The sequence below is a fragment of the Grus americana genome, chromosome 1 (genome assembly GCF_028858705.1).
Source record: "Grus americana isolate bGruAme1 chromosome 1, bGruAme1.mat, whole genome shotgun sequence".
Lineage (NCBI taxonomy): Eukaryota > Metazoa > Chordata > Aves > Gruiformes > Gruidae > Grus > Grus americana.
In genome coordinates, this window is record NC_072852.1 from 14,207,716 (window position 1) to 14,235,572 (window position 27,857).

A 27,857-nucleotide genomic window follows, 5' to 3' on the forward strand; every position below is an offset into this window, starting at 1 on the left:
CACGCCGCCTTTCCGCAACGGGACCGGCATCCGCGGCGAGGCCCAGCCGGGCCCGGCGGCAGCTCGAGCCCAGGCCCGGCGGCTCGGGGCAGTGCGAGTTTAACCGGCGCGGCGCTTACCGCTCCGCCGGCGGCTGTGGGGGGCGGAACTCTCCGGCGGCGGCAGCGGTGTCGAGGGGGAAGGAGAAGCCAGTGGCACGGGGCCCGCGGCGCGCACGGGCTGGTGCACCCTCTTTTAGTGTCCCCCCGGCGCGGCCCAGCCCGGCCGGAAGTCCCCGCGGTGCTGCGTAACGCATCCGGGGCAGGGCGGCCGCGGGACGGGGCTGCCAGGATGCCGGACTACCTGGGCGCCGACCAGAGGAAGACCAAGGAGGAGGAGAAGGAGGATAAACCCATCCGCGGTGAGAGGCGATGCGGGGCGGCGGGCGGGGGCCTGGCCCTGCCGCCTCCCCTGGGCCCACTAGCCGTTGCCACGGCAACGGGCGGTGGAACGGGCAGCGCCCCTCTCCCCCTTCCCGCACCCCCCCCCCCCCCCCCGGCCGTGTCCCCGTGTTCGTGGCGGGGAAACTCCCCCAGCAACGCCGGGGCACCGGGGCGGGGGCGGCGCTGCCGGCAGCCATTTCGGTGCCAGGACTGGCGGGGTTGACGGGCCGCGGCTGGAGGAAAAAAAGGCCTAAACCCCTCTCAGGCCGTGTCTGGCGCTGCCGTCGCCGTTCCCCGAGCGGCCACACACCGCAGCGGGGGAGGGGGAGCCGCTGCCCGCCTGCAGCCCCATCCTCGCGGTGCAGCCCGGCGCCGCTCCTCGCAAGGCTCTCCGAGGTGCTTTGGCAAAAGGCTCCTAAAAAGCCAGATTTGCTCTTCGTAAGGCAGAAGGCCTTTTGCCGTTTAATGATTAAAGATCAGCCTGATAAAACATGATAATTTATTTTTCTTCATCGGTGGAGGCCTGCGGAGGTGGCTGTCAGACCCAGCCTGCTTCCACCATCCTCGGTACGTCAGTGGAAGCAGGAGAGAGCGAAGTGCCAAATTTTACTGCTGATACCGGCATCATGTGAAAATTGTCGGTTGCTTCTTGCGTTTGAATTTCATTTGCCTTTTTATTTCATGCTAGTAAATATTAAATAACACATCTGGAGACAAAATTAATATTGTATGTTACTAGTGATAGACTTTGAACCCACTCAAGAAAGATTTTTGAACTGTAACAGCAGTGTTTATTTCTTATCAAAATCAATGGGTTAGTACAAATAATCAGGAAAGAAATAAGGATCAACACCAGAAAAATCATCATCCTCTCAAAATACTGTGCAATACACACTGTGCCCTGTTCTTCAATACTATGTGGTTTGGGCTCCCTTGGTCATAAAAAGATACAGTGGAATTAGAAAAGAGAGAAGACCAGAGGGCCAGGGATACTTAAGGTGAAGGCTGTCATTTGGTTGGGAAAAGAGATCGCTTTTGGGGAAATGTTAAAGGTCTGTTAAATGACAAATGATATGGAAGTAAATAGGGGGTGACAGTAACAGAGAGTTATATTTTTCTTAGTTAATTGATAGAGTTCACTGGAGAAACCTGCAGCATTGTGCAAAAGCTTATGCATTTAATGGCTGATGCTGCTTGTTCTGATGCGGGAATTCTGAGGCTCAAGTACAATTTTCAGATTCCAAGTTTAAGTCCAGTAAAAGGAAGCACAGTGCTGATTTAACCCGGGGGGTTCTTCCTGCGTATTCTGCTGAAAGTTTGCGGGGGTTCAAAAAACTTAATAGAAATATTCACATAAGGAAAATTTTGTAAGTGCTGTTAATAACGACGTGTGACTGGCAGTGGGAGCTCACAACGTATTTGCAATGTTTGTAGACCTTCCTGTTGGAGAAGGGATATTGGACCGGACTGTTTATCTCATCTAGTATGATCGTTCCCATGTTTTCCATTTTACAACATTAAAACTCAGCATGGTATTAGTTATCGATTCCAAGCTGCTTTAGTAGCTTACAGTAGTGTTTTGTGACCAAGACCAGCTTAAATTTGGTTGCTGTTTCCTGCTCACACTGGGCATTTTGGAAGAGACATCACTGGTGGAAAGCGGTGACAGTTTTTCATTGAGAAACAAAAAGTTTAAAAGATGAAGTTTTGATATCTTCAGCTCCTTCTCTGTGCAGTCATAGGTCAGTAAGCTACTCTGAGCGAGGTGAAGTTTAAGTAGCTTGCTTGCTGTGAGCTCTGGGTAGTACAGATCTTTGGACTGAAGAGAGTAGCTGGAGACCCTATTTTGTTTTTCTTGAATGTCTGATACTTTGGTTTAGTGAAAAAGTAGAAGCTCAAAAGAAGTATGTTTTCATCTTTTAGAAGCAGAATTGATTCTGCTGGTTTTGCTTTTAAAATTGGAAGCTAAGTCTTTCCTGTCTTGTTTCAGCTCTGGATGAAGGAGATATTGCCTTGCTGAAAACCTATGTAAGTAACATACGTATACAAGATTGTTGAAGAAAAAATAAAGTTCTATTAGGAATTGAGTGCAGGAGCGGAGGGATGTGTGGTTAGTGAGTGGTTGGTAAATCTGCTTCTCTTACTGCTTTTCTTTCCTGCCGAAATCTTTTCTTCCTTTTCCCTTCCAATGAGAAAGCCCCAAAACCAATCCACAACCCTAAAATAACCCAGTAGCCTGGAACTAATGAAACCTTTTTCTATTTTTTCTTTGGATCTTGTAGGTGACAATCATAGAGGTCTGACATCAAAGGCTTTACTGGGGCTCTTTCCCTAACCAATTTTCTTGCTTCATAAAGAACAATATCTTTAAGACTGCTTCTCACATCAAATTTACTTGCTTTTAGCCATCATGTTAAAAAATTATTAGTGAGGGATACACGGACCTTGTCAAAGAGAATGTAATCTCGGGAGGTGTTTTTCTAAAGACAGTAAGGCTTAAAATGCAAATCTCCCCTCTCTACCAGAAGGCAGAGCGGGTTTGTGAAAGAACTCTTGAAAAACGAAACTTGCAGCTTAGCGTATGTCTGGATTTGGATACATTTGCCAGAAGTCTGAATTTTGTTGATACAGACTCCTTTACAAAGCTGTGGAACCAGGGAGGGGTTCTGAAATACGGCTCATATGCACCCTTTTTGTTGCCAAGTTGATACGAAGGAGATCTTCTAAAGGGAATCCAGATCCGGATCTGCCTGCGTTAGGCAGGGCAAAATAGTAGAGTTTTATCACAAGCAAGAATCTAGCTTCTGAGTTGCCCCATGATCTTTCTGCTGTCTTCTGTGGATGATAGAAAGGTTGGGTAAGGTAGTTAAAGCACTTGTACAGATAATTTTCAGGTAATGTTTACAGAATTCTGTCTAAAAATCATTTTTACTAAGTTTTTTTAAGCTTTAGAGAAAAAAATAGTTTGCAAAAATAAGGCTGAACGGGTTTAAAGGGAAAACCAAATATGTGAAGTTTACAAATGTAAAAAATTTCCACTTGCGCAATTGGTCAATTCTGTGTAGGTGCACTCTGTTTTTGCAAACAGAAATATTGTAACTGGAACTTAATACTGTCTTTTTTGGCTGTGATCAATAGTTGGCTGTTATACCAAGACAGTCTACTGAACGTCTTGACGCTCAGCAGCTATTGGTATTTTTCCTAAACGTAAAATAATTTGAGTTACCAAATCTATACGGTATTTCTTTCCCAGGGCCAGAGCACATACTCAAGGCAGATCAAGCAAGTAGAAGATGATATTCAGCAACTACTTAAGAAAATCAATGAGCTCACCGGTATCTTTCTTTCTTAAAGTAACTTTCATTACAAGAGCCACATATACCGAAATGAGTGTTTTAAGAAGCTGGTTTTAAACAATTTCTGCATTGGTTTATTATTGTTTTTCTTCTCAGAAGGACACATTTTGTTATTTGGTAACGTGAAATTTTTGCTTTGTGGGTGATGGTCTTTTTGATTGGGCAGGGCTAACCTGCACATATGATTATGTAATTTTGTAGTTTAACACATTTTTATTCACAATTGTCATTTTTTTGTATTATGGTAGCCTGAAACAAATGCTGCCCCTTTCTGTCACTAGACAATTTGTTGTGATTTCTGTCAAGCTGCCTTTGAATAGTGAGTGAACTTCCATAGACTGCAAAAACCCAACATATTGTTACTAAGTAGTGGTGCAGTACCAGTCCTTGTGTAACAAAGAAATGTGTATCAGAGCAGTGAGCATTTAAAATCAGCTGGTCAGTTATGGCAGTTAACAAGAAAAATTAATTTGTTCCCTAATTTTGCTTTGTTCCTTTCACTGATGTATATTTGTTGCCCTGTTACTAATCTCCTAGTGGCCCTCAGTACTGCCAGGAAGACTGCAATTTCTATTTTCCAGTAAAATCCTTCTTTCAAATATATCACAGAGGTGGTACTTTTTATATCCATGTTTTGGAAGATTTATTAGGTTTTACATCTGTGTGAATCCCTTAGCTTCTGATATCTTGCCCTAAGCTTTTCCTTGGTGAAAACACTTGCAGGGTTTCACCCCATTTCTGAAGCTTTTAGAAATATGCTGATCTCTGTTATCTTTATCGAGCTTCATTGTAATCATCCACAGATTGCAAAATTGTATTGGAGGATGGCTAGGCTGGTATTTGCACGTTTGGCTGCCACAGTCACGTAGGCCTCATTTCTTCAGGAAACTTGTTTTTTTAGGAAGCCCGTCAAAGATGTGTGTGCGTGTGTGTTTCGGAGATCTCAAAAAGCTTCCTGCAGCCTTCTGTCTAAGGTTCTTGGTGTGGGAAGGATTGCTGACATACCTGTTAGCTGCTTCCTTCTCAGCTGGTCTGTGTTGTACGTAGGAATCAAGGAATCCGACACTGGCCTGGCTCCTCCTGCCCTTTGGGATCTCGCTGCAGATAAGCAAACTCTCCAAAGTGAGCAACCATTGCAAGTTGCTAGGTGAGTGCGCTCTTTCCTCTTTGGAGCGGTGGAGCTGCATAGTGTTAACATTGTGATTTATAACTTATGCGTAGGCTTTTTTAAGAAATAAGTTTCACGTGTTGTGCATATTGAAAGTGCTTTTTACCATTGTGTCAAAAAGGAACTGTGTTAGGTTTGATGATATATTACATACTTCATACTTGTACTTACTCTTGTAATTATTGGGTGATGCTATAATATTAGAATTATTATTACAAGTACAATAGCTGTTTCAGTGTATTTGGAGAATTTGCTCTACAAATAGCAAGTCAGTTTGTCTGCTGGCATTAATTGTTCTGTATTAGGTGTACAAAGATAATCAATGCAGACTCCGAGGATCCCAAGTACATCATCAATGTCAAGCAGTTTGCCAAATTCGTGGTGGACCTCAGTGACCAGGTGGCACCTACTGACATAGAAGAAGGCATGAGAGTTGGGTAGGCATAATCTTTATGTTCTTACAAGTTCCTGGAGACCGAAGCTTTCTCATCTGATCCATTAGTTTGACAGGTCAACAACTGTCAGTTCATGGTTTTGCAGTAGTTGAAATTGTAACACTAATGTCTTTCTGTTGGAAGACAGTAACTCACCTGCATGCTGTGCTGGAATCTTCTGATTTTGTTGTCATTCTGATGAGAACCGTGTGTCATGGACCAAAACCTTTCAGTTTGAGTCTGATTCGTCCCAGCTTTCAGGTAGCCTGCGTAGTCTGCTTCCTCTTTGGCAGTTTGTGCAGTTACACACAGGGTAGCTACAGGAAAGGTTCCCCGAGGAGGTAAAGACAGTTACTTTTAGAATCAATATTTTGCCACCTTGCTCTGTGGGATATTTCGAAGTTTAGTTTTCAAAATACTTCAGCATTAATATTTTTGGAAACCTTAAACTTCTCTGCAGAAGGAATTCCAGTTTCTAGCCCATCTGACTATTAGCTTTCAGGGCTGGGTTGTCTTGATATCAGAGAAAAGAACAGTTTAAGAATTCAGCTTCTAGTTTACAGAGTCATTTCTACATGACAGCTGAATTAACCAGTGTTAAAATAATAGTCTTTATGCTTTCTCACCAGGGTGGACAGAAACAAGTATCAAATCCATATCCCCTTGCCTCCAAAGATTGATCCCACAGTCACCATGATGCAGGTGAGAACTGCCTTTACTTATTATGACATTGCTTTGTTTTGTAATTTTGTTTAGAGTGGCTGGATTTTGTTCTGGGCTCTTGAAAGCCCAGAGAGATATGCAGCATCAGGCTGTTAGCCACTCACTTACCTTTTTGTTGTGCAGGTAGAAGAAAAACCAGACGTCACTTACAGCGATGTTGGAGGTTGTAAGGAGCAGATTGAGAAGCTGAGAGAGGTGGTTGAAACCCCTCTGCTTCATGTACGTAACTTCCAGATGGAAACTTCTGTTATTTTGAAAGTATTCTGGTCATCTGTTAGCATTTGAAAGAGCAAAAAAAAGATAATGTAGCTGAACGTAAACACTGAAGTGAAAGGAGGTTTAGTTTTAACAAGTGAAATCCAGCCTAGCCTGGTTATATTGCTCTTCATTGATGATTTTCTTAATTTGCTTAATATACTCTTTGATGCACACAGTCTTTCATTTGCACATAACCTTGCCTTCCGTTTCCCACCATTATAGCCTGAAAGATTCGTTAACCTTGGAATTGAGCCTCCCAAAGGAGTACTTTTGTTTGGGCCACCTGGTACAGGCAAAACACTTTGTGCCCGTGCTGTTGCTAACCGGACTGATGCCTGCTTCATCAGAGTGATTGGATCTGAGTTGGTGCAGAAGTATGTGGGAGAGGTAAGAGCAAATACATGATGGAGTGTGGAGTCCTTTGCAGATTTCCAGTCATAGGGACCAGATGCCGTAGAGGATGTATGTGATGGATGAACGCACTTGCACGTTGGAGATACAAGGAGAGGGGAGGGACTGTGAAACAAATCTCTGCAGATCAGGCAATGGGTTATGAGACCTGACGTATGGTGTCATCGATGAAATGGATTTTGCAGTGCAGAGTTTAATGTGCAGTTTGGGAGGACACTAGGGTTAGGATTTTGTTCCCAACTCTGCTGCTTACTTTTCACTTGTCCCTGAGGTAAATGACTTCATCTGTACTTCTGAATTTGAGAGTAGTAATTTCTCTCTCCTTTATAAATTGCCTGAAGATTTATGAATGTTCTGTTATGTATATGTGTGCAAATAAAACAGTTTTATCATTGGAAACTTTGAAGTGCTTGAAAGCATGAAAACTTTCATTTTCATGGTTTTCCTTTAATGTGCCTTGAATCTTTAAAAAAAATCCTGATTTTTGCTTTCAGGGAGCTCGAATGGTTCGTGAACTCTTTGAAATGGCCAGAACTAAAAAAGCTTGTCTTATATTCTTCGATGAAATTGATGCCATTGGAGGTATGTTTGTAGTACACATAGCTCTAATCTCGTACAAGAACTTTGAGGTTTCCTTTTCACGTTGTAATTCTTTGTCTGTATTGCTGCATTTCAAGAAATGTACTTGTAAATACCTACTTAGCAAAACTACTACTGGCATGTCCCATGTCCAGGAAGCTATCAAGAAGTGGTTCACACAGTTTGAACATACTTATCCCAGATGAGAAGTCATTTTTGCATGTTTGGAACACCCAGATTACAGAGATTCTTCACTGAGGTTTAAACATTGTCTTTGCAAAAACTACTGTTGACTTAAATCCCCTTCAGCTTCTGGGCTACATACTAAATCTTTATTGCTGCCTGAAAATTAAATGTTTGTTGGTTTTTTTTTTTCTCCCAAAGGAATTACTTAGGTCCTTTGAAAGTAGAACAATTTTTACACAGACAAAAGCAGGGAGGATTTTGGTTGAGGGGAGGCAAAACAAACAAACTACATGTATAAATTTCAGCAGCATGGCCAGTTATTAGGCAGGGAGATGTGCCTTTCCGTACAGCGCCTATTAGCACGGACAGGTAACACCACTCTTTGTTTGAGATGTATCATTTTCAAATAACCCCCTCGCACCTTTTTTTAAACTTGTCACAAACATTTGCATGTAATTTAACATTATTTTTCCAGGTGTCTTCTATGTAGCAGCTGTGACACCTCCTCCATGCTCCAAAGGTCCCTCTGGTATTTTGTGAAACATGTGTGTCTCCTCTCTCCAGGTGCTCGTTTTGATGATGGGGCCGGGGGTGACAACGAAGTGCAGCGCACCATGCTGGAGCTGATCAACCAGTTGGATGGTTTTGACCCGCGAGGCAACATCAAAGTGCTGATGGCTACAAACAGACCCGATACTCTGGATCCAGCCCTGATGAGGCCTGGCAGGTTGGATAGGAAGATAGAGTTTAGCTTGCCTGACCTTGAGGTGAGGGCGCTTTGTCTCACAGCGAAGTATATTCTGATATGGGAGTGTTTCTTCAGTTAGGGCATTGTTGTCTGGAAGCAGTTCAGGAGAATTAACAAAAGCAGCACTCTTTACTTAACCTGGAACTGCATGGAAATCTGGGGGATTAAAGATGTGCCAGAAAGGTTTTTCCACACTGCAGAGATCCATCCCTGGCTGAGAAGCCATGGTAAATAGCAGTATTCACTGCATATTCCTGACTCGGCAGAGAAAGAATCCTTTAACCAGGTCCATCATGTAGTTCTTAAGTTGGAACGTGTTTTGTTTGGCTCTTTTGAGAGAGATTTCTTGAGGTACTTCTACCATTAAAGCTCTTTATAAAGTTATTAATTTACTATCATGGACGCTTACACATGCTAGCCCAGACATAGGAAACTACAGTTGGGCAGCGAATAAAAGATTTCTTTCCCATCTGCCCTCGCTCTGGATGTGGACAGCTGCACACTGAGTCATCACCTCTTTCCTACTGTGAACACTTCTATCCTCCACTCTTTTTGCAGGGGCGAACTCACATCTTCAAGATACACGCTCGTTCGATGAGTGTTGAAAGAGACATAAGATTTGAGCTGTTGGCTCGACTGTGTCCTAATAGCACAGGTAAGCTGAATTTTTATTTTTTAACAATTTAGCATATGCGTCATCTCTGCTGGTGGTCACTGTTGAATTCGTTTATCCCTTTCTTTCAAAGGCGCCGAGATTCGCAGTGTCTGCACAGAGGCAGGCATGTTTGCAATCCGAGCACGTCGAAAAATCGCAACGGAGAAAGACTTCTTAGAAGCAGTGAACAAAGTCATTAAATCGTACGCGAAATTCAGTGCTACCCCCCGCTACATGACCTACAACTAATATCTTGGAATGTTTTTCCTGTTCCTGTTGTTAAACTTTCTGTGAAACAAAAATCCGAGTGTAACAATTCATGTCTTGTTCTTGGAAGCTGGAAATAAACGGAGTATTCCAAACACTTGGTGTGAGCTCATGATGAGTGTGTTCTGCACTGCTGCTGTAGGAAAAACATCTCAGTGAGAACCTAATGACACAGCCTAAACCTGTGAGAGGTGTCTACATCCAATGCCTGGGCACTGTTAGAACTCCAGAGTTAGCTCCCTACTCACCACCTACACCCCAAAACTTACCCCCTAAGCAGCAGAGGTGCTGAGAGCTCCCTAAGTGACCGTGGCGTTTCTGGGTGTATCATCAGGCACCCAGGGGTAGGTGTGTCCCGAGGCAGCTCTGGGGAGCGGCACAGGAAAGGAGCTGAGGAGAAGGCGCACACAGCTCAGCTCAGGTGCTTGGGCGACTGAGCTGTTGCCCAGCTTAGGGAAGATGTGAAGGGATATTTTTTTTCTCACCCTGGGTGAACGCTCTGGTACAGTCATAATGTGTTTTTTTTCTTCAGTGATTTTCTTCATCCCTTTTGCTGAGATTCTTTGTTTCTTACAAAATAGTGAGTGGGTCAAGAAGGAGGAAGTAAGCGTAATTTCTTAGTGCTAAGGCAGTTTCCTTTTTCCTGTTCTTGCTCTAAAAAAAAAAGTTTGACATCAGTCTACTAGTGAGCACTTTAATACATCATATTATTTCTCTAAGATGCAGCTATGCGCAGAGAATGGCCCCGATGATACGATCCTGATGCTCTGGTAGCTGGGTGATAGCTGATGGTTGTTGGCAGTAGGTGACATGAAAAGGTTGATCTTTATTCGTGGAGCATGTTCCTGTAGAGCTGGATGGTTTGGTCAATGAAAAGCAACAGCCTTTCATCTTTTTTTTTTTTTTTTTCAGGTGTTGCATTAAAGGTGTGGGTTTGTTTTTTTTTTTTTTTTTTTTTTTGGTGGGGGGGGGAGGGAGCGGAAGAACTTGAGGAAATCCCTGGGGGGAAAAAATACTTTTGGGAACTGCTTTGTCTTGAAAGTGAGAGAAGTTTTATCAGGTCTCATTTCAGTGCAACTGACATCAATTTATCAGGCTGAGATTGTGAAGTGACTTCAGGGTTTTTTTTGAAAGAGGAAGTGTGTACAATAGGGAAGTGCAAATGCAGTGCATTGACTTTGTTAGGATTTTGGCCAGTGCTGCTATCTTGCTAAGCAAAGTGGGGCAAACCTGTGATTTTGCCCATCCCTGCTTGAAAAACTGATCTCAACAATTATGTGTTACTTTGGCAAGAACATTTTGGGGAGGGAATGTGAGTTTATTGGTGGGACAGAATTTTTTTTTCCACTTGGAGCCTGAGAGGAAAGTGATTCAGAAAGCAGCACTGAGAAGTAGCTATTTACCAAGAGCAGTACTTGGAATTAAGTTTACTTAAGAAGCATAACTGAAGTATGTAAAAAGAGTTTGGATCTTATCCTGAATTATCATCAGTACTCTTGCAAAAAAGGATGGGGAGAGGAATATTATTCTGATTATTAAGATGTATCAAACTGGACTTAGGCCACCGGCGACCTTTGCTGTGGCAGGGCTTCAGCAGCAGCTGGGCAGAGGCGCTACCCTCCCAGTGTAGACACACTGGAGGGGGTAAAGAGATGTGCCCTGCTACGAGGTTAAAGGATGTGGGCTTGTTTAATCCCACACTGACAAGCCTAAAGTTTTTAGCAGTCTGTTAATCAGTACAGGAAAGAGGAAGTCAGTTTACTTTTCAGTAGATAGTTCACGTTGGTGAAGCAGTCCTTCGGCTGGTGGCAGCAAAGCACAGGAAGAGACTTGTCCAAAGCTGCCAGATTTGTGTTACAGGATGAGTTACCAGCAATGCTAGCAGTATGCAGGAGCGGGCTGCAGCGTACCAGTGCAGCACAGGCTGGCACTGAGGACTTCCTTGGGCAAAGGCTTTTAGTCCAGCTCTTGCTGCCAGGATGGGAAATGCAGCATTAATTAATTGTGGAGGTGGTAACCCTTCCCAGCCCCCCCACCCCTTAGCAACAGGGCCTTGGCTTGTCCCAAACAGAGTCTCACCACAACAAAGCAGGAAAGTTTGACAAGTCATGATCATCACTTTATTTTAGAAGTCGACGGGATTTTGACATGAACTGAAGAGACTACATAGTTAAAAACCAAAGCTGCGACAAGCTGAAAGTAGAAAAATATACTGTATGTAGATACAAAGGCTGTTTAACGTTATAAAATGTACCAAAAGTTGTTTAAATAAACATGCACAATGTGTTAAAATGCATTCAACTCATCCTTTGAACTCCAGCTAAGCAGTCATTTCTGATGCAGAAAGCTTCCTATCCCTACGGGCAGGGGAGTCTGAGGAAATGAAACATCTTTCCCGACGGCCCCCGGTTCTTGGGAAACTTGGTTTACTTGAAGCAATCCCTAATCGCAACAGAGCTTGAAGCAAAATAAAAGTATGAAGTTCTGCATTCAAAAGAGAGGAAGTCGTTTGAATTCCCTTACGCACAGGAGCTTTGATTTCAGGTGCTAAATGAAATGCCACTGACCCGCCACTTCCCCGTGCTGTTGAAATAACCTACAGAGAAACACTTGCAGGTTCCTACCTCTGCTCAGGTTCATGGTGATTGTTTTTTGGGAAATAGAGGCATTGAAGATTTCTGTCTTTTGCTTGAATTACGTTTCCATGTTTTTCCTGTCACACCTAAAGTTAAGCAGTACCACTGCAGCCAGGGTGTGGAGACAATAGAAAAAAACCCCATGCTACCGTTTCTTTTAAAAAACCCAAATGTAACATTTTTGAATTCTACTGAAATCTATTTCTCAAAGCGCTTAAAAGCTGAGGCAGAAGCAGCACTGCTGGTAGGAAGATCTCTCAGGAAAACAGAAAAGTACTTCTCTTTTTTTTTTTTTGGACCACTGAGACTTCAGACCTACATTTTTATTCCAGCTTAAGAGATTGTATATAGGGCATCAGTTTTGATTTAAGTTAATAGGCTGCACTCCTGCCTTAAACCAGCTTTGTCCTCAAACTTTGAAGCTAAACTAATTTTAGCTTCAAATCATCTGTATTCTTTTCTAGAAAGCAGAACTACATTTTGGCAGTGAAAGTACCATATTGATAATGTAATAATTAAAAAATGAGTTTCTAATTTGAAGTTCACGTAGAGTGAAAATGTCCAGGCAATGAAGAGTTGAGACAGGGTAGATATTTTAAAAAAATAACTGTACCATCCAGGTTTAAACAGAGTAGCAGCTAAATGCCACCAGTGTGAATTCATTAATCCAGCTGGCAGATTATTATAATTTATATGAATCTGTTGTACGCAGATGTTGATATCAGGCTTTAAAAGTCATCAAGGAAAGTTCTTTAAAGACACTGGTACAGTGCATTGTGATTGCAGAGCAGTTATTTCCTGCAAGATCCCACCTCATGGTGAGTTAAAGTGCCCATTTTCTCAACAGGAATAGGAATGTCACCTTGTCTGTCAGATTCCGATTGCAGCAGAACACACTGGATTTTCTTGTCTTGCATAATTTTGAGTTTGTATGTTGTTGGAAGGCTATACCCTGATTGAAGGAAAAAAATTCAAGAGCACGAAGGCTTCCAATTCGTTATCCACTCTTCCTACAGAAAATAAGCACCACCCCGTACCCGTAGATCCAAACAGCCTCAGGCTCTCTTTAAACTGTGCAAATTAAGTATTCGGAAAGAGTCTCTATCAGCATAAATCTGGCTTCCGTTCCGCACGATGCCATCCTTCAGAGGTGAAAGTCAGTCCATGAAGCAGACCTGTCCCTCACTTGGCAGGCAAGGACAGCGTCGTGGATACTGTGAAACAGCAACTCTCTTGTTACTGTGTTATCAAAAAAATTCAGTCTTGTCAGCTCATTCATAACAGGGCCTACAAAATAAAACCAAACATGGCATCAGTGCATAAATGGAATTACAAAGATGGAAGACAAAGGTATCTCAGCAAGAAGACGACAACTTGTTCTCTTACTTGTTATTACTTAAAACATTTAAAATAGCCACGTGGATCACACACTGCTTCTACTCTAAATGGGTAATGCTCTTATCCAGACATACACAGAGGCCTGTTCTTGGCAGAAGACGCTACAATTCCAAATATCAGAAACTTGGAACATTGCAGGCTTTTCTCCTTATTACATTATTACAACAATTTCAAGATACAAAGTTCAGTGTGGCATTTACAATTTGCCAGCTGGAATAAATGGGAACAGGACCTGGTCCTCACAGAACTCATTATGTCAGTGCTCTACTTTCACTGAAGGGAAGGTTCTAATGCATATGGGCTTGTTTTTCCTCAAATCCAATTTTAATCCAATTTTATGTAAAGTAAGTGCTGATACTACTGAGGCACCTGGCAGCAGAAAGTTCAGGGCAAGAAGGAAAGAGAACAGAGTCTCTCCCCTAAAGCTCACAACAAAATAAATAAATCTCAACTCACCGCTACAGCTGGCAATACAGACACAGACACCAACTTCTTTGTATTCTTTTATAATCTGCAACAGAGTTAAACTGAAGTTAAACACGGGTATATCACTCTACATGTCGCGGTTCTGGAAGATGTAAGCCAATTACAGCGAAAGCTGCACAGTCCACGTTCCCCAGTATTCAGCTAAAACTAGAGTTACAGAATTAAAACCATGATTAGGTGAGATACGGGATTGCATTTGAGCTGGCATTTGTGTCTTGTGCTGACAGGTTCCCTATTAGGTACCTCACAGGTGGGGGGAAAAAGCCCTACTTACTGATTTTAATGTTTTTGCTCCGACTGAATCCACAAAGTTCACCGGGGTGAAATCCAGAATTAAAGAGTGGATGTTTGTTTTGGGCTCCACAAAGTGTTCATGCTCATCAGGAGACATGTCCTGGACACTTGCATCTGCAGGTGCAAATTTGCCATTTACAGGTAACTCATCATTTGCTATCTCATGTTTTACACTTGCTTCCACGTCGTTAGTCTGGGAGAGAAGATAAATAAAGCTTAATGACAGCCAGTGCTTTTCCAGCCTAGATCCCCTTCCTCCCCATATTCATCTGTTCTTTCAGCCTTTAAAAGGTGTACAGCCCCTGACCATTACAGAAACTGGCTTTACATGCACACATACTTATCTGACGTATGTCAAAGTTTATTCTCTTATGCCCAGCCTTTCTACAGTCACATGCTAGCAGCTTCAAGCTGTTATCTTAGGAGTTAATTACCCACTTCCTCAAACACTGACACCTGTTCATATGTGTTTACTCCATTTCCTTGCCTTATCCCTGCTGATCCTGTCAAGGCCTACATATTCAAAAGACGCAACAGCAACTGGGCTCTTTGGTTAGGTGTTCGGTTGGTTTCCCATGGTAAAAAGCACACACCAGCTCCCACCACAGGGGTGGATTTAAACATGCTCAAAAGCACAAGCAAGTTTCAGACAACCCTTCTCAAGGTACCTGCCGCACTTAACCAGGCCAGGATCAGTGGTGCGGAGGGCTTTTTCTTATTACAGGGCTGCTAATTTGAATTAATTTTATTATATCCTATTTCTGCATGATTATTCCAAGTGTGTGTGGAGGGGCAGAGGTAGGGTCCCTCCAATTTCTGCCAACACCACTGCTGAGACGCTATGACAGCGTGGAAAGGCTCTGCTCCGCTATGTGCTACCTGAATGTAACCAAGGTTCAACACAATTATGCAACCCAGCCACGAGCCTCTGACCCTTATGCTGTTCCCTCAGTAGCCTGGTCACGCTGCGCAGTGCTTGCTCCCATAGCCTTCCTACCTGAGTAGCATTCTGCACCTTGTATAAACAAGAATGGTAACACCGGAAAGCAGCATGTTAGCTGATAAAGCAGAGGTAAATATTTACCGAAGAACTCACTAGTTTCAATACAGCTTTTTTTCTGAGTTCATCTGCCGCCTTTATTTCCCTGGCATGCCTCTTCTGGGCTTTTCTCCTTGCTGCTAATATGGCACAAGGGTCCACTCCAGTCTGTCATGGAAAGAAAGCACAATCAGAGGAGATTCAGCTTGTTAGGATGACATTGCAGTATCAATTAGCACTGAGTTCATCACTACCAAAAAATTTAAAACACAAGCCTGTGTTGTTCAGCTTCTCTTGGTGGGGGTGAGAACGGTATAAAGTAAAAAGGAATAATCTTGGCAAGCACTGTGTTAACAAGATGAGGAAGAGATGCATCACATTGTTTTCTTGAAATCAGTGTGCCATGTTTCAACCGAACGCTGATTCGAGTGCAGAGAGCAAAGGGGAGAGAAGTACATTTGGGCATAAATCGCTAACACCTCTTGCTTTGTGAGAAGTACCACCCACCGGTTCTGTATAGGACCCATCATGGGAGCTACAGGAAAATTTTTCAGAAGTTAGTAAGGGTGCAGCTGGTACTGGGTCAGGCAGTTCTGCCCTTAGCTGGTTCTGTTATTGCCATTCCCACCCGGTCAAACACTGGTTAGACAGGAGGTGAGGCGTACTCTGTATGCAGTGATTTGTTGCTCATGAGAGGCATGAAATGCCCACAGTATTCCATGGTCTTACACTCCAGTAAAGTTTGTCACCCAGGAAGGAAGCTTGTACTCCCAGACATTTTGTTTTCAGTTCAGCAACTACTTACTTCCTTCTGAAAAAAAAATGTGTTTGACCAGTTTGTGCTCTGCAACCACCAGACTGTCCATTCACAAACAGTTAGTATTAAGCTACACTTCCCTCCCACCACGTTGTTGCTCCCTAAGATGATTTGCAGTTGGCTGGAGGGTCACCTTCTCATATTTGCTGATCACCAGGGGCAACAGGCTGAGAAACACTGTACTAGGAGCTACACTAAAGAAGCTGAAAGATCAGCATGTTTCAGAAGCCAGTTTGAATTTTCAAGACACAGATATTAAGGCATTTGCTTTACTCACCTTTTTCTTCAGTGTATTTGCATATGCCTCGCTATTGGCAAAATAAAGTGACGCATTAGCTTGAAATATTTTTATTCCAGGATATTCTTTAACCTAAGGAAAAGAATATTGGGTGTGCACAGTTAAGTATTGCCTGCATGAGAAGAAAAGCACCCGTGTGAACAGAAGACACCTGAACATGCAGCAGCCCAACAGCCAACCCTGAACGGCTGTCAGCATGTGTTAAATAAAGAAGGCTGGCACTGTTGTAAGCAAAGCCGATCAGAACCCCCCCTTTCCTGGTGTAATACTGCACACAGTTAATGCCATGTAACATTTCTCCTTCTTTATAACAACAAAATGTACAGCCATAAAAAGGAATTAAATATTTGCAGTTCTCTGATGTTGCTATCTGCAGCTGGTATTACCATGAGGAAATCATGCAGATCTAGGAATGCTGCCTTTTAGCCTCCCTTTCTACAGGCACAATGACTTATTTCTCTCTTTCTCTCTCTCTTTTTCTTTCTTGTCTCCTCAGGTACCAAAAAAAATCTTTGGTTCTAAACAGACCTTCAGGTAAGTCTTGATATCACTTCTTTCCTCTACTTTAATTGAAGTTCTCTCTGAACAGGCTGCACTCTGACATTGTACATGCAAATGACCTGGCCAGCAGCAGAAATCCAGCCTGCCATATGCTGCCAACCCCCTCTTTATACAGGAGGAGGAAATGCTAACTGCATTCAGTATAATGAAACCAGAGTCTCCTCTTGTTTGCATACAGCTATAAACATGCCCATGTATACTTTTGCTTTGTATCATATGCAAAACAAAACTGCTGCTGAGAGAACGTTTTCAGATTACAGCATCATCTTTTCACATAGGTTTTTACAGACTGGTTCCTTGGTAAAGGGGGATATAGCCTTCATAGCAGCATCTCCGAGAACATGGCAGAGAGCACAGTTTTCTGTAGTTGCTCTTTCTGAATCAATATAGCATGTTTATATCCATTATACTGACAAAAGGTACTGGCATAGCAGCATCTCCGAGAACACGGCAGAGAGCACGGTTTTCTGTAGTTGCTCTTTATGAATCAATATAGCATGTTTATATCCATCATATTGACAAAATGTAGTGTTTCCACCAACTTTTGGTTCAACAAAATGTCATTTATAAGAAGCCAAGTGCATGGCAAGCAGTTGTGCCATTCATCACATATATTTAATGAGCAGGGGATGGGTGGAGGCAAGGAGATGCTGTTTTGAACAGTTTGTGCAATTCTGAAGAACGTATCAGTTTGGATCCTGGGTCCCATGGATTTCATGCAATACTGCCACACGAGTAAAGAAGGTGGCCTTGTATGCACTTGTGTACATGGCAGGCTTAGCAGTGCTATTCCAATAAACCTTACATTTTGTACAAGCTAGTACAATGGAACTAGTATAAAGGTTACTTTTGATCACTTCCTGGTCAAATGTACAGGCAGTACAAAAAGCTAGCGTTTTGAACAAAATAGCTTTTACTACTAAAATCAAATTTATTTTCTTTCCCTTCAACACAGGCAGACAGCACTATACGTGCAGTATGGTAGGGCTAAGCAGCAAATTACCACAGTCGTCTTTGCTCCACTACATAAAACTCTTCAGTGCAGAAAAAAACACTCCTACCTCTTCATATTCTTCCACATTGCAGTAGATGTCAGTGTCAGGAATGTGACCAAGGATTCTGTATTGAGGGCTAGAGAGAAATGGAAGCAAATGTTTCAGTATTACCATGTATAAAGTAGAACAGTAATTGTTTAATACAGATTGAAACTTATTTTAAATGGTCATTCTGCAGTGCCTGTCTGGTACAGGCTTATCTAAATGTGCTCAAATGCAGTGGGCAGGTTATGGCAGGAACACAAGAAAGGGGCCATTTGGTGACCAGACAAGTTTGCTTCTGTCAATGCGAAAACAATTTATAAACTTAGCACTGTAACATTGTCATTTTCTGAATGACATGTAAAGGTACAGGGCAAATTCTCTTCGGCATGAACTGGTGCAACTCCGTTGACTATCTTGCAAATAAGGAAACTCATCCTGGCAGAAAACATGCTGCAATGTCAAAGAGCCACTCTGCTCCCAGGACGACACCAGCGCAGATGAATATTCCCAACTCACAAGCAGCGTGACAGCAAAATACATCACTGTTCTGTTTGCAAGAACAAAACCATATGGAGATGGCAGAAAAATACTCTTATTTATGCAGAGCGGAAATCTCAAAATTTGGTTTCATTCCAATGCAGACTGAAACCAAGACATTTATGCATCTTCCACCTAGATGTCCCAGAGCTTGAGCCTGGAAGCCTCATGTGACAGCCCTATCCACACATGCAAGAAATCATTGGAAAGCTTCACAGTAAAAGCTTTGTAACTTTGAATGGGGAGAGAGAAGTGATTTGAAAAACTAGAAGGCCAGGCACAATTTTTTGATGAATTAGAACTTATAAATACCTAAACGTTCATCTAGTGATAACCTGCCACAACTTCTGCTTGACTGTGACAATTAGTGTACATGAATGTAATAATTTACTGAAATTGGCATCAAGTAGATTTGAAGTTCTAAACTCTAGACATTAAAAAAAGTAAACAAGAAGATTAACCAATATAAGAAATCAAAAATCTCCTGTTTATTATTGAAATTGCAAGTTCATGCCCTCTAGAAAATTTGTTCTCAGAAAAATAAAATGTGAACCGTGGAATAGAGCCACAGGGCATGACCTACATTATGAAGCAGATTCTATACTGCATGCAGTTGAAGAGGGTGGAAAGGTCTTCTGCTTATTTGCACCACTTAAACAAAACTACACAGAAGATCAGCAAACACTAATTTTGATAAAGAAGAAATCTGACCTTTGTGTTCTGTAAATAACGGTTATCATTGCAAATGCTACTGCAGTAAGCAAACCATAGTCTAGTCCCAGGAAAAGAGAAGCCACAAAAGCTACCACCCAGATGGCCTAAAACAAAGAAAAGGTCTGAATTATTATGCATCCTCTTCTGTTAACAGCAAAAACAATAGCATAATCCAACCTCAAAACCTGTGTATCACTTCTGTTCAGCAATAGGCTATAATGTACTCCATCACGATAGCAGACTGTAATTGCCTTAACCTTTCAGAAAGGCATAAAAGCTCAAGGCACACTATCATAACGTCTGACAAACCGTCACATATTAATTAATGCCTTAAGTCCTCTTCTCCAAGGAATCCTGTGTTACCATCAGACTCTAAATACTTTGGGATTAAAAAAACCCGTAAAATATGGCAGGTCTGCAAGCAGCTCGCACTTACTTCAATTACCCAGTTAATTACCCAGTTAATCCAGGAGAAAAATGCCACCAAATTGTTCCTTGGACACACTCTTAGTTCTGGCCAGGTTTTTTGTTTGTCTTGAAAGATGGCAACTACCTTCAAGTAGTTTTCTTTGTTACTCTGTATTTCAAATTCTTCTCAAATGTTCCCACAGCCTTCAGTGCAGTTCCTATAGCAACACTGCAAAAGCTTTGCTTTTACTGCATCTAAACTACTTCTGACCTGAGTTAAAGGTTATTGAACAACAACAAAAACATTCTTCTCTGCAACAGATCACTCTCCTAGGGTACTTACAGCTCCATGTCTTATGTTCATCTGCAATGCAACATCAATAACTCCTTGGTAAATTTCTACCCTGTTTTGGGGGTTAGGAAGAAGAGGAACAACAAACTTAATGCAGTAAATATATGCACTGAGTTGTGTATTGCTCACCAGTTCAATCTTACTGGTTCTCCAGAAGTGCGCGATGTCTCCAAACTGTTTAAACATTCCTTTCAGGTTCACCATTACAATTGCAGCTAGCACTGTCTAGGAATATTACACAAATACACTTTTCAGAAGCAAAATAAACCCAATACTAAATAAAAACTTCAAAGCATCACAAATAACCATATTTCTGTGCTTTGTACAACTGATGTAAGTCTACTGAATAGATGTGCCATTAAAAAAAACAAACAACTTTTCAAGTAGTTGAGTGGAGATATGCTTTTACTGGAGCTGCAGAAATGGCAAGCCAGAGGCAGTACAGTTTGATTTACTCTTTCCTGGCAAGAGAAATCACATATTCTTGAGCTCTGTGCAATTCTAGTGCTTGAAGCAGCTAGGCTATAATCTCAAATTCAAGTTTCTCTACAGTATACTGAAACATTTCCTGCAGGTGTCATAGAGGTGTAACCCAAGGTAAATCTCCTATTAAAAAACCCCAGAAATTGCACATCATCCTATACATGCCCCAGAACCAAGCTTTTTTTTTCTTTTTAAGTGAGAATATATCAAAACCAACTCATTATGCAAAGCCATCACCTAGCCCCAACCCTTTCCCAGCTGAGCTGTTACTTTAAAATAAAGTAACTTTTTAACCTCTTCCCAAAATTCCTATGCTGCAAAGGGAATTGTTTGAAAGGATCATTTTAATGTTCTAAAGACAGAGTCCAGAATGTCCAATATTAAAAACAAACAAAAATCATGCCGGATCCTTCAAAATATTACTAATTTCTAGTCTAACTTACAGCAAAAATGCATACAAAATTTAAAGGTTTCAGGATCAAGACCTAACTATGTTTGCTTACTAATGATCCCACAATCTCTATCTTAAGCAGTATTTGCTGGCCTCTTACCTGTGGAAGTGGTTCAAAGAGGTATCCAATAGCCACAATTACCAACAGAACCATAATTGAAGAGAGTGCACCTGCAATCTGAACAAAATAAGCAAGAAATTATGTCAGAGTTTTAAGAAGTGTATTACTGATTAGCTAACCCCTCTCATGCTTTTCACAAGGCTGAGTGTTTAAGTGGCTTTTGCTCCCTCCCACTCAGTTCATCCATTTTGACTGTCGTGCAATCTGCTATCCTGGATTTGAACATGGGAAACTCCAGTTATTCCTCCTGGCCTAGGCGGAGAAATCTGGCAATCTAGTGAAGCTTCAGACTTTAGCTTTGGAGCTCAAAAAAGTATACTTTGGCTCAAAATTTAGGTTTACATACCTGAGTTTTCCCACCAGTGCTTTCCTGAACGAGACTCCGAGACATTGAGCAAGTGACTGAAAAGCTTTGGAAAAATGATCCCACAGAGTTGCATATTCCCAAGGCAATAAGTTCCTGCATTAAACAACAGGGCAAAACAAAAGGCAGTTATACCTAGCAAGTGTACGAAGCTAGAGCTATCCATACGTATTAATAACCACATCTGTTTACAGTGCTTTCTAGCAACCTTATTGTAGAGAATAAGCAATCTTGTTGTGGTTCTCACACATGCGCAAGTTGATGCCTGTTAAATCATCTGTTAAATAAGGTATCTGATGAAATGTTCAAGATATTTCCCATCCTTAAATGTCACTGTAATGAGTCACACTGAAAACTAAAATGAATGACATCATTGCTTGTTTTGAGGATTTCTTCAACTTGGGGATAACTTGAATTTCAAAACTGTGAATACACATGGAAAACGGTTTCTCATACAAACATTGTTCTTTGCTTCCCACTTTAAACTATCTGTTTAGTACTGTCAGAACCAAGAGCAGCCTTGGCTGTGTTGCCATGGGTGGTAATCCACTGCTGTACATGAAAAAACCAATGCAGGTCTACTGCTTCATCAATGTGTAAAAATCCCACGCGAGAACTGTTACCATGAGTGAGATCAGAGCTGCATCTACCTCAGTACTGTATTTCTGACACCTAAGAAAGTATTTGCTTGTAATGAGGCCTCCACAGATTGCTCTGCAGCACACTATTTGTAACTGAGGTGATTGCGTTACACGTTTTCAATAGTTCTCAATGAGATTTTCTCTTTGCATTCGTACAATCCTTTTCTGATTCATTTAAACACTCAGCATGCACTGCATCAGGTGACAAGGAGTTCTATAGTTTAACATCCAGGTGAAGTAGCACCTGGCACCTCCTGAGGAAAAAGATCTAGATGCTTAACTCAGGTCAGTGATGATTACTTTAACGTAAATAGCGCTGATTCCATTCGTGCAGCTACAGATTTGTCCCCTTCTCTCTTTGGGTAACAGAAAACAATGATATGAAGGATGAGATTCATCTGACCAGATGTAAAACTCTGTAGGTAAAAGTCATTTAAACTCCATTTACTCTCAGAGGAAGACAGCCGTTTTGAGAAGGGGGAACAGCTGATCTGTGCTGTGTCAGACGCTTGCTCTACGAAACGAGTTACAGCATGTGAACTCTCTGTCTCCCTTGACACCACAACGATCTCAACCAATAATGCAATTGCAATATTGATTCTAGACTGCACAGAAAGGACAGAGTAGGTGAGGATGACATATCAGTTTAGTTTTAGAGAGTCCCTACCCACAGTCTTTATCACTCAAATTATGATGAGAATGCTAACTACGGACAGCGCCAATTGCTGCCCCAGAAAATGATGAGCTGCCTACTTGCAATGGGTGGGAATAAAAAGAAACTATAAAACATAATTGGAATTTCTAAACCTTAAATAATAGTTCTTTGACACATAAGGCATCGCTATTTATCACATGGGAACTCTATGCTTCACTCTGTTAGAGAAAGCAGAGATACAGTAGCTGCCCATCAGGACAGTAGGCTAAGTAGTGTCTGTCCCAACAATTAATATTCATGCATATGTCCAAGTCTAACAGAAGTGAGTTTCCCAAAATGAAGTCAAAAGTGAAACTGGTTATTGAAACACAGCCAGAAATAATTCCTGGCATTTAAATGTGTAGGCTGTCAAAAACCTGACCCGGTTCCACTATGAAAGAAAAACTAATTTTTGTCCAATATCCCATTCTACTTTAATGATATAACAAAGATGCTACTGAGGATTTTCAACAAAGCAACCCCAATACGTTTACCTGATTCCCATCAATGGTGTAACCATGTTTAAGGGCAAAGATCTTGGCCATTGATACAGCCATTGAAAATCCAACTATTGCTATTGCTATTGCATCCACAAATATTGCTGGGATGAGCTGAATGTCAGGAACTGCTGGCGCACGTAACCTTGGAGATTAAATAAATATTTACAAATTACTACAATAAAAGCTGCATGCCATATGAAAAGGTATAGTATGAATAAGAATATATCATTCCTACCCTTGAGGAATATTCCCAACAACATCCACTCTGTAGGACTCATTCAGATCCATTCCAGCTGAAACTCCTGTGCCAATAATTACCTAAAAATCCACAAACACATTTGTAAACATCAGCTAGAAAGAGATAAAGCAACCTGAAGAACTAATAACAGCTAATTATGAAAACTACACACAAGGGATTACATTTATTTGTCAAGCAGTTTTCTAAGAGTTAGGGTATAAAGAAGCAGATAAAAAGGAGGAAGTATCACAATTTTCCTTCCATCATGTTCAACCCCCACTGATTTTATGAAGGTTTTTTGGAAATAGTTAAATGGAACATGCTATGGTATGATCTGAATCACTTGAATTCCCTTTGCCTGAGCCAAGCTCAGGCAGAATAGTGCATTAGGAAATTAAATGCAAGGACAAGCCAAGGACATCTGCACTGCCATATTTTCATGTGCATAACCTGCACGCTATCTGTAAACAGAACTGGTGCAGCAGCAGTGAAAGGAACAGGTCAAAGATCGCTTTGCTATTGCCTTACCATCAAACAATACCCTATTACACCATCTCCACCATCTCTCAACAGCATCCCTTTTCTTTGTTCCTTCTATCTAGATTGTACCCATACTTTCAGTTATTCCCTTTCTTGGCTCTGATTTTGTGCAGGTTGTTTGAGAGCTCTAGTTATCCAAGAACTCATTCTTAAATCCAACAACTTTGAAAGGTGAAAGGTTATCTGAGATGTAGGCTTTGTGTGTGTATTAAGATAGCCTGCTTTATCCATGTATTTTAGAGTAGTCATTTGAAACAGAATCAACACTGCAGTCAGTTATCAGTCTCAGAAACAGAGAAAGGAAGGTTTAGTAGCAGGTCCCACTGGTTCCTGCTCTTCTTTCTACTACCGCATTTTAAAATGTAAGCAAGCCCTGCAGAACCTCCGAAACAGGCATCTGTAAGTACCCTCCTTCAGGAGGGGGTTCTGAGCTCTTGGACTCCAAATCGGAAATGCCACTCAGAGACATGTCTCGCAGAGAATCACTCAGGTGCCAAAACTCCAGGATAGAGTGGGTTTTACAACAAATCTCCACCTACCCATTGCCATAGGGGACTGTGCATGTTTAACTGGGTTTTCAATTCTTCTTTGGGACTTTACATCTAAAACTTGGGCATGCCAGTCCCTAACCTTATGAGTATCCAAACCTTCAACTGGATCAAGCCTCAAATGAATTATGTCCAACAGAAGTTACTCTAAAGCTCAGTAAGACTTGATAGAAAATGAGAGTTCTACAGCTTTAGAATAGTTATATAATTTAGCTACAGAATTTTACAACTGACTTACCACAATGATCTCCATAGGAATAGGAACTGGGAGCTTCTTCTTACAACGGAGATTGATTTCCTTGCCAATCAACAATAGAACAATGCATGTCAATCCAACAATCAATGCAGCAATATTGGTCGTTGTTATTTTTGAAAGCACAGCAGCTATGCTCTGTAACACAACAGAAGTATCATAATTATTCCTAAGAAAATATAATCTTCATGGAGATTTGCCACAAAAAAGCAAATTATACACTGCTGTTCAGCTGTGTTTTAATTCTGCATTTATAACCACAGTGAATCAGTGCCTCACCAAAATCCTCATCGTTCCCACAAAAACCGGAAATTCAGAGTATCTCAATGAGGGAGATTCACGTGCAATCATTTACAATATCAGTCTTCCTTAAATAGGGCAAAAATTTGGAGAAAAAAAAATATCATGGGAGGAAAAGTCTAAATGAAACCACATCTCTTATCCTCAACATTTTCAAACATATTTCATACTGGCAGCTACCTGAAAGCAATAAATGCAAACTCCTTCTAATACCTTCAAATATTCTTTGGCAAGTCACATTTACTTAGAGCCGCATAAACCATTCTAAAACGATAAAGCTGTTGACACAACCATTGAGGTTACCATAGCAATATGATTAAATAAAAGTGATCTTGCAACACTGCTGAACTGGCCATTATTCCAAATATCTTTTAGTTGAAAATACTATTAAAAGGGTGTTAGGAAAGAAAGCTTGCTGGAATGCACATGTTGCTAGAGGGTAAATGATTCTCCTACCAACTACTCCTCCTTCTTTCACTGCACTTAAAAAAACAAAAAATAAATAAATGACCTCTGGACAGGTCTTTGAAAGAAGATGTGCATACCCTTCTTTAGACAGAAGGAAAATTACAGCAACTATCAAGATATTATACATTCAAGATGTCCTGGTAGTACATCTCTAATGTATACATTCCCTCTTACTTCTTCAGCAGTTAGCATGTCTGGTTTCTGGATTAGTGAACTAAACAGCAAATTTAGGAATTAATCATTAGTGCAGCCTTGTTTCCAAAGGGTTTATTATATCTGCACAAATATACAAGAAAGATCCCCACAAAGTATTTTCTATAGTCTCCATGTAGTTGAAATACTGAAGCTTTGTTATTGCTGAGCCATCAATCTGCTCAAAAGCTTGGGTCTGAGATCTTCCCTATTCTTCCACTCAGGAAAATCAGAGTATTGATTTTGTGATAACAACTTGGGGTTTCCTAGACTGGCAGGCTAATCAGATTCAGATGCATTTCAACTCTGCTTGTTCATAAGAGCAAGAAAAGCAATGCTCATGTAAACTTAAAAACTTTGGTTGTGATTTCAATTCGAAATGTCCCTTTAACAAATAATTTGCTGCATGGGATCCATTACATTTTTTTCAGAGCACAATTGTCTATTTTAAATTCAAGTGAACAAGAGCTTTTGGTTTTACTTAAGTCATACTAACGAAATTGTAGCTTTACACCGCATGGTTTTTCTTCTGTCCTCTCACATCACTATGTATTAGACAGAAGGTGAGTGGAAGATGAGGCTATGAGCTATGTGAAATACTGGATCCCTACACGCTCCGAACAATCAGTTTTAACACTTAGGGTCTTTGATAAATAGCATTTTACATAATGTCCTTATTTCAAAATAGTTTTTCGCACTACTCTAAAGAACAGGTACATTCACGATGACTCAGCACTTTGCGTCCAACCACACTACAAAACATCTTACAAACGGGAAATGAACAATATTGCCATCAGGAATTGTGTGTGAAATTAAAGAACACAGACTGGGCAAGGTTCTGAGAATACCATTTCCTACCTTTGCAAAACACGTCTCGTCTACAGTGAAGCATTTTAGTAGCACATTTTCCCACCATGTACAAGAGACTTGCTTCAATGAACGTTATCTGTTCATATTGCAAAACTACTTTAAGATGCTCATATATTGCTATGGCACTTAAAGACCTCATACCCAGTTTCGAATACTGAAGCATTATTCTACTTAGTGCCAAAATAATTAAAAAAAATACAGGAAAAGGTTTAAGTACTAGATCCAGACAATGCAGAATTTGCTTGTTTAACAAATGTAGTTACTCACATATACAACTGAGAGGGGTCCACTGTATCGGTTAGTTTTAATGCCAAGGAGATACTTTAATTGAGAAGTAAAGACATGAACCGCAGCAGCAGTAGTAAATCCTCGCACCAGAGGCTCCGTTAGATAGATGGCTACAAATCCAAATCGAAGGAGACCTAAACACAACTAATAAAGAAGAGAAATATTAACCGCATGACTCCCACTGCAGCCTGAACAATAGCACAGCATAGCAGATGGGCCACAGGACACCTCTTTTTACCTCGATGCCCAAGCCAGATCAGGCAAACCTGAACTTGGCCTTTCTAAAGCCACAGTTCAGTAAGCACCAAATCTTCCATGCCACTGGCAGGTGCGATGTGGGATATGGGTAAACACATGTGTTTGTATGCATTTATGAACAGATTAGAAAACATCAGGTTGAGTTTCTCTGATGCCATAGGAAAAAATGAAAGGGGGGAGGTCCCATTTTTCCCAGTCAAGCCAGGGTGCCAGGCAAAGACTTGCCTCCAATGTATCCCACTTCTGTTACGTGGCTGCCACGAAGCAGCCTGCATTCTACACGGAGCAGTGCTGAAGCACAAGCCTACTGACAAGGGATCTGCCATCACCCAGCACCCCTTGCAACCGCAAGTCTAGCAGCAGCATCTGAACTTGCCCTTACAGCAAACTGCAAGCCCATACCTGGATAATTCCTGAAAGAAAGGCGAGAGTCACAGCTACCTGCACCCTCTTGGTGTATTCAAGGGAATCTGTAACATTAGTAGAATTATAGCCTACAGAAATCATTTCATCAGGTACTTGTCGCACAACAACACCGCCAACCATCATACTAATCACAGCAAAGGTGCCTGAAATAAAAGGGAGAGGAAATTAATTGGTTAAAATCCTGGCAGGTGTTTTTTTTTCTTTTTTTAGAGTGGTTCTTATTAAGAGATACGTGGAATTAAACTATAATAGAGTTTTCTACCTAAATAATATATTTTTTTAGTCCCAAAATCTGCTCCAATATTCAGCACCATTAAAGCCAGTTAGATGGTGAACATACCCTTCTAGGGTAAGTAAACATCATTTTTTTCTACTTCATTTTCTATTATGCAAATTAAAGATTCATCCTGGCCACACAGACAGTTGATTGCAACG

At 41.3% G+C, this 27,857-nt stretch overlaps 2 protein-coding genes across 7 annotated transcripts in view; one reads left to right on the plus strand and one right to left on the minus strand.

Annotated features, from left to right (window-relative positions):
• The first annotated feature begins 257 nt into the window (after positions 1 to 257).
• Positions 258 to 9,304, plus strand: PSMC2 (proteasome 26S subunit, ATPase 2). Its single transcript, XM_054840320.1, has 12 exons — positions 258 to 400; positions 2,413 to 2,450; positions 3,676 to 3,757; positions 4,826 to 4,925; positions 5,252 to 5,383; positions 6,010 to 6,082; positions 6,227 to 6,322; positions 6,584 to 6,748; positions 7,267 to 7,354; positions 8,102 to 8,304; positions 8,844 to 8,940; positions 9,032 to 9,304. Exons 1-12 carry the CDS (start codon positions 331 to 333, stop codon positions 9,187 to 9,189), a joined length of 1,302 nt encoding a protein of 433 aa, XP_054696295.1. The 5' UTR covers positions 258 to 330; the 3' UTR covers positions 9,190 to 9,304.
• A 1,997-nt stretch (positions 9,305 to 11,301) lies between these two features.
• Positions 11,302 to 27,857, minus strand: part of SLC26A5 (solute carrier family 26 member 5) — a 37,628-nt gene continuing 21,072 nt past the window's right edge. For 3 of the 6 annotated variants that reach the window (XM_054840008.1, XM_054839916.1, XM_054839740.1), the window contains 15 exons: positions 27,399 to 27,565; positions 26,718 to 26,882; positions 24,606 to 24,758; positions 23,277 to 23,359; positions 23,036 to 23,183; positions 21,189 to 21,302; positions 20,822 to 20,899; positions 19,917 to 20,012; positions 19,025 to 19,131; positions 17,798 to 17,867; positions 16,155 to 16,247; positions 15,106 to 15,228; positions 14,002 to 14,214; positions 13,698 to 13,752; positions 11,302 to 13,130 (listed from right to left, as the gene is read on the minus strand). In XM_054840008.1, coding sequence (XP_054695983.1) covers positions 12,988 to 13,130; positions 13,698 to 13,752; positions 14,002 to 14,214; positions 15,106 to 15,228; positions 16,155 to 16,247; positions 17,798 to 17,867; positions 19,025 to 19,131; positions 19,917 to 20,012; positions 20,822 to 20,899; positions 21,189 to 21,302; positions 23,036 to 23,183; positions 23,277 to 23,359; positions 24,606 to 24,758; positions 26,718 to 26,882; positions 27,399 to 27,565 — 1,808 coding nt within the window. In that variant the 3' untranslated portion in view covers positions 11,302 to 12,987. Of the gene's footprint in view, positions 13,131 to 13,697; positions 13,753 to 14,001; positions 14,215 to 15,105; positions 15,229 to 16,154; positions 16,248 to 17,797; positions 17,868 to 19,024; positions 19,132 to 19,911; positions 20,013 to 20,821; positions 20,900 to 21,188; positions 21,303 to 23,035; positions 23,184 to 23,276; positions 23,360 to 24,605; positions 24,759 to 26,717; positions 26,883 to 27,398; positions 27,566 to 27,857 lie in introns of those variants that run through there. The other 3 variants (XM_054839822.1, XM_054840091.1, XM_054840185.1) reach the window with 3 other exon arrangements.

What these genes read in the sequence shown, in the direction of transcription:
- PSMC2 (XM_054840320.1), top strand. Translation starts at nt 331, where the DNA reads ATGCCGGACTACCTGGGCGCCGACCAGAGGAAGACCAAGGAGGAGGAG. An exon ending in TTGCCTTGCTGAAAACCTAT is followed by an intron (nt 2,451 to 3,675) that starts GTAAGTAACATA and finishes TTTCTTTCCCAG; the next exon opens with GGCCAGAGCACATACTCAAG. An exon ending in TGAAATTGATGCCATTGGAG is followed by an intron (nt 7,355 to 8,101) that starts GTATGTTTGTAG and finishes TCCTCTCTCCAG; the next exon opens with GTGCTCGTTTTGATGATGGG.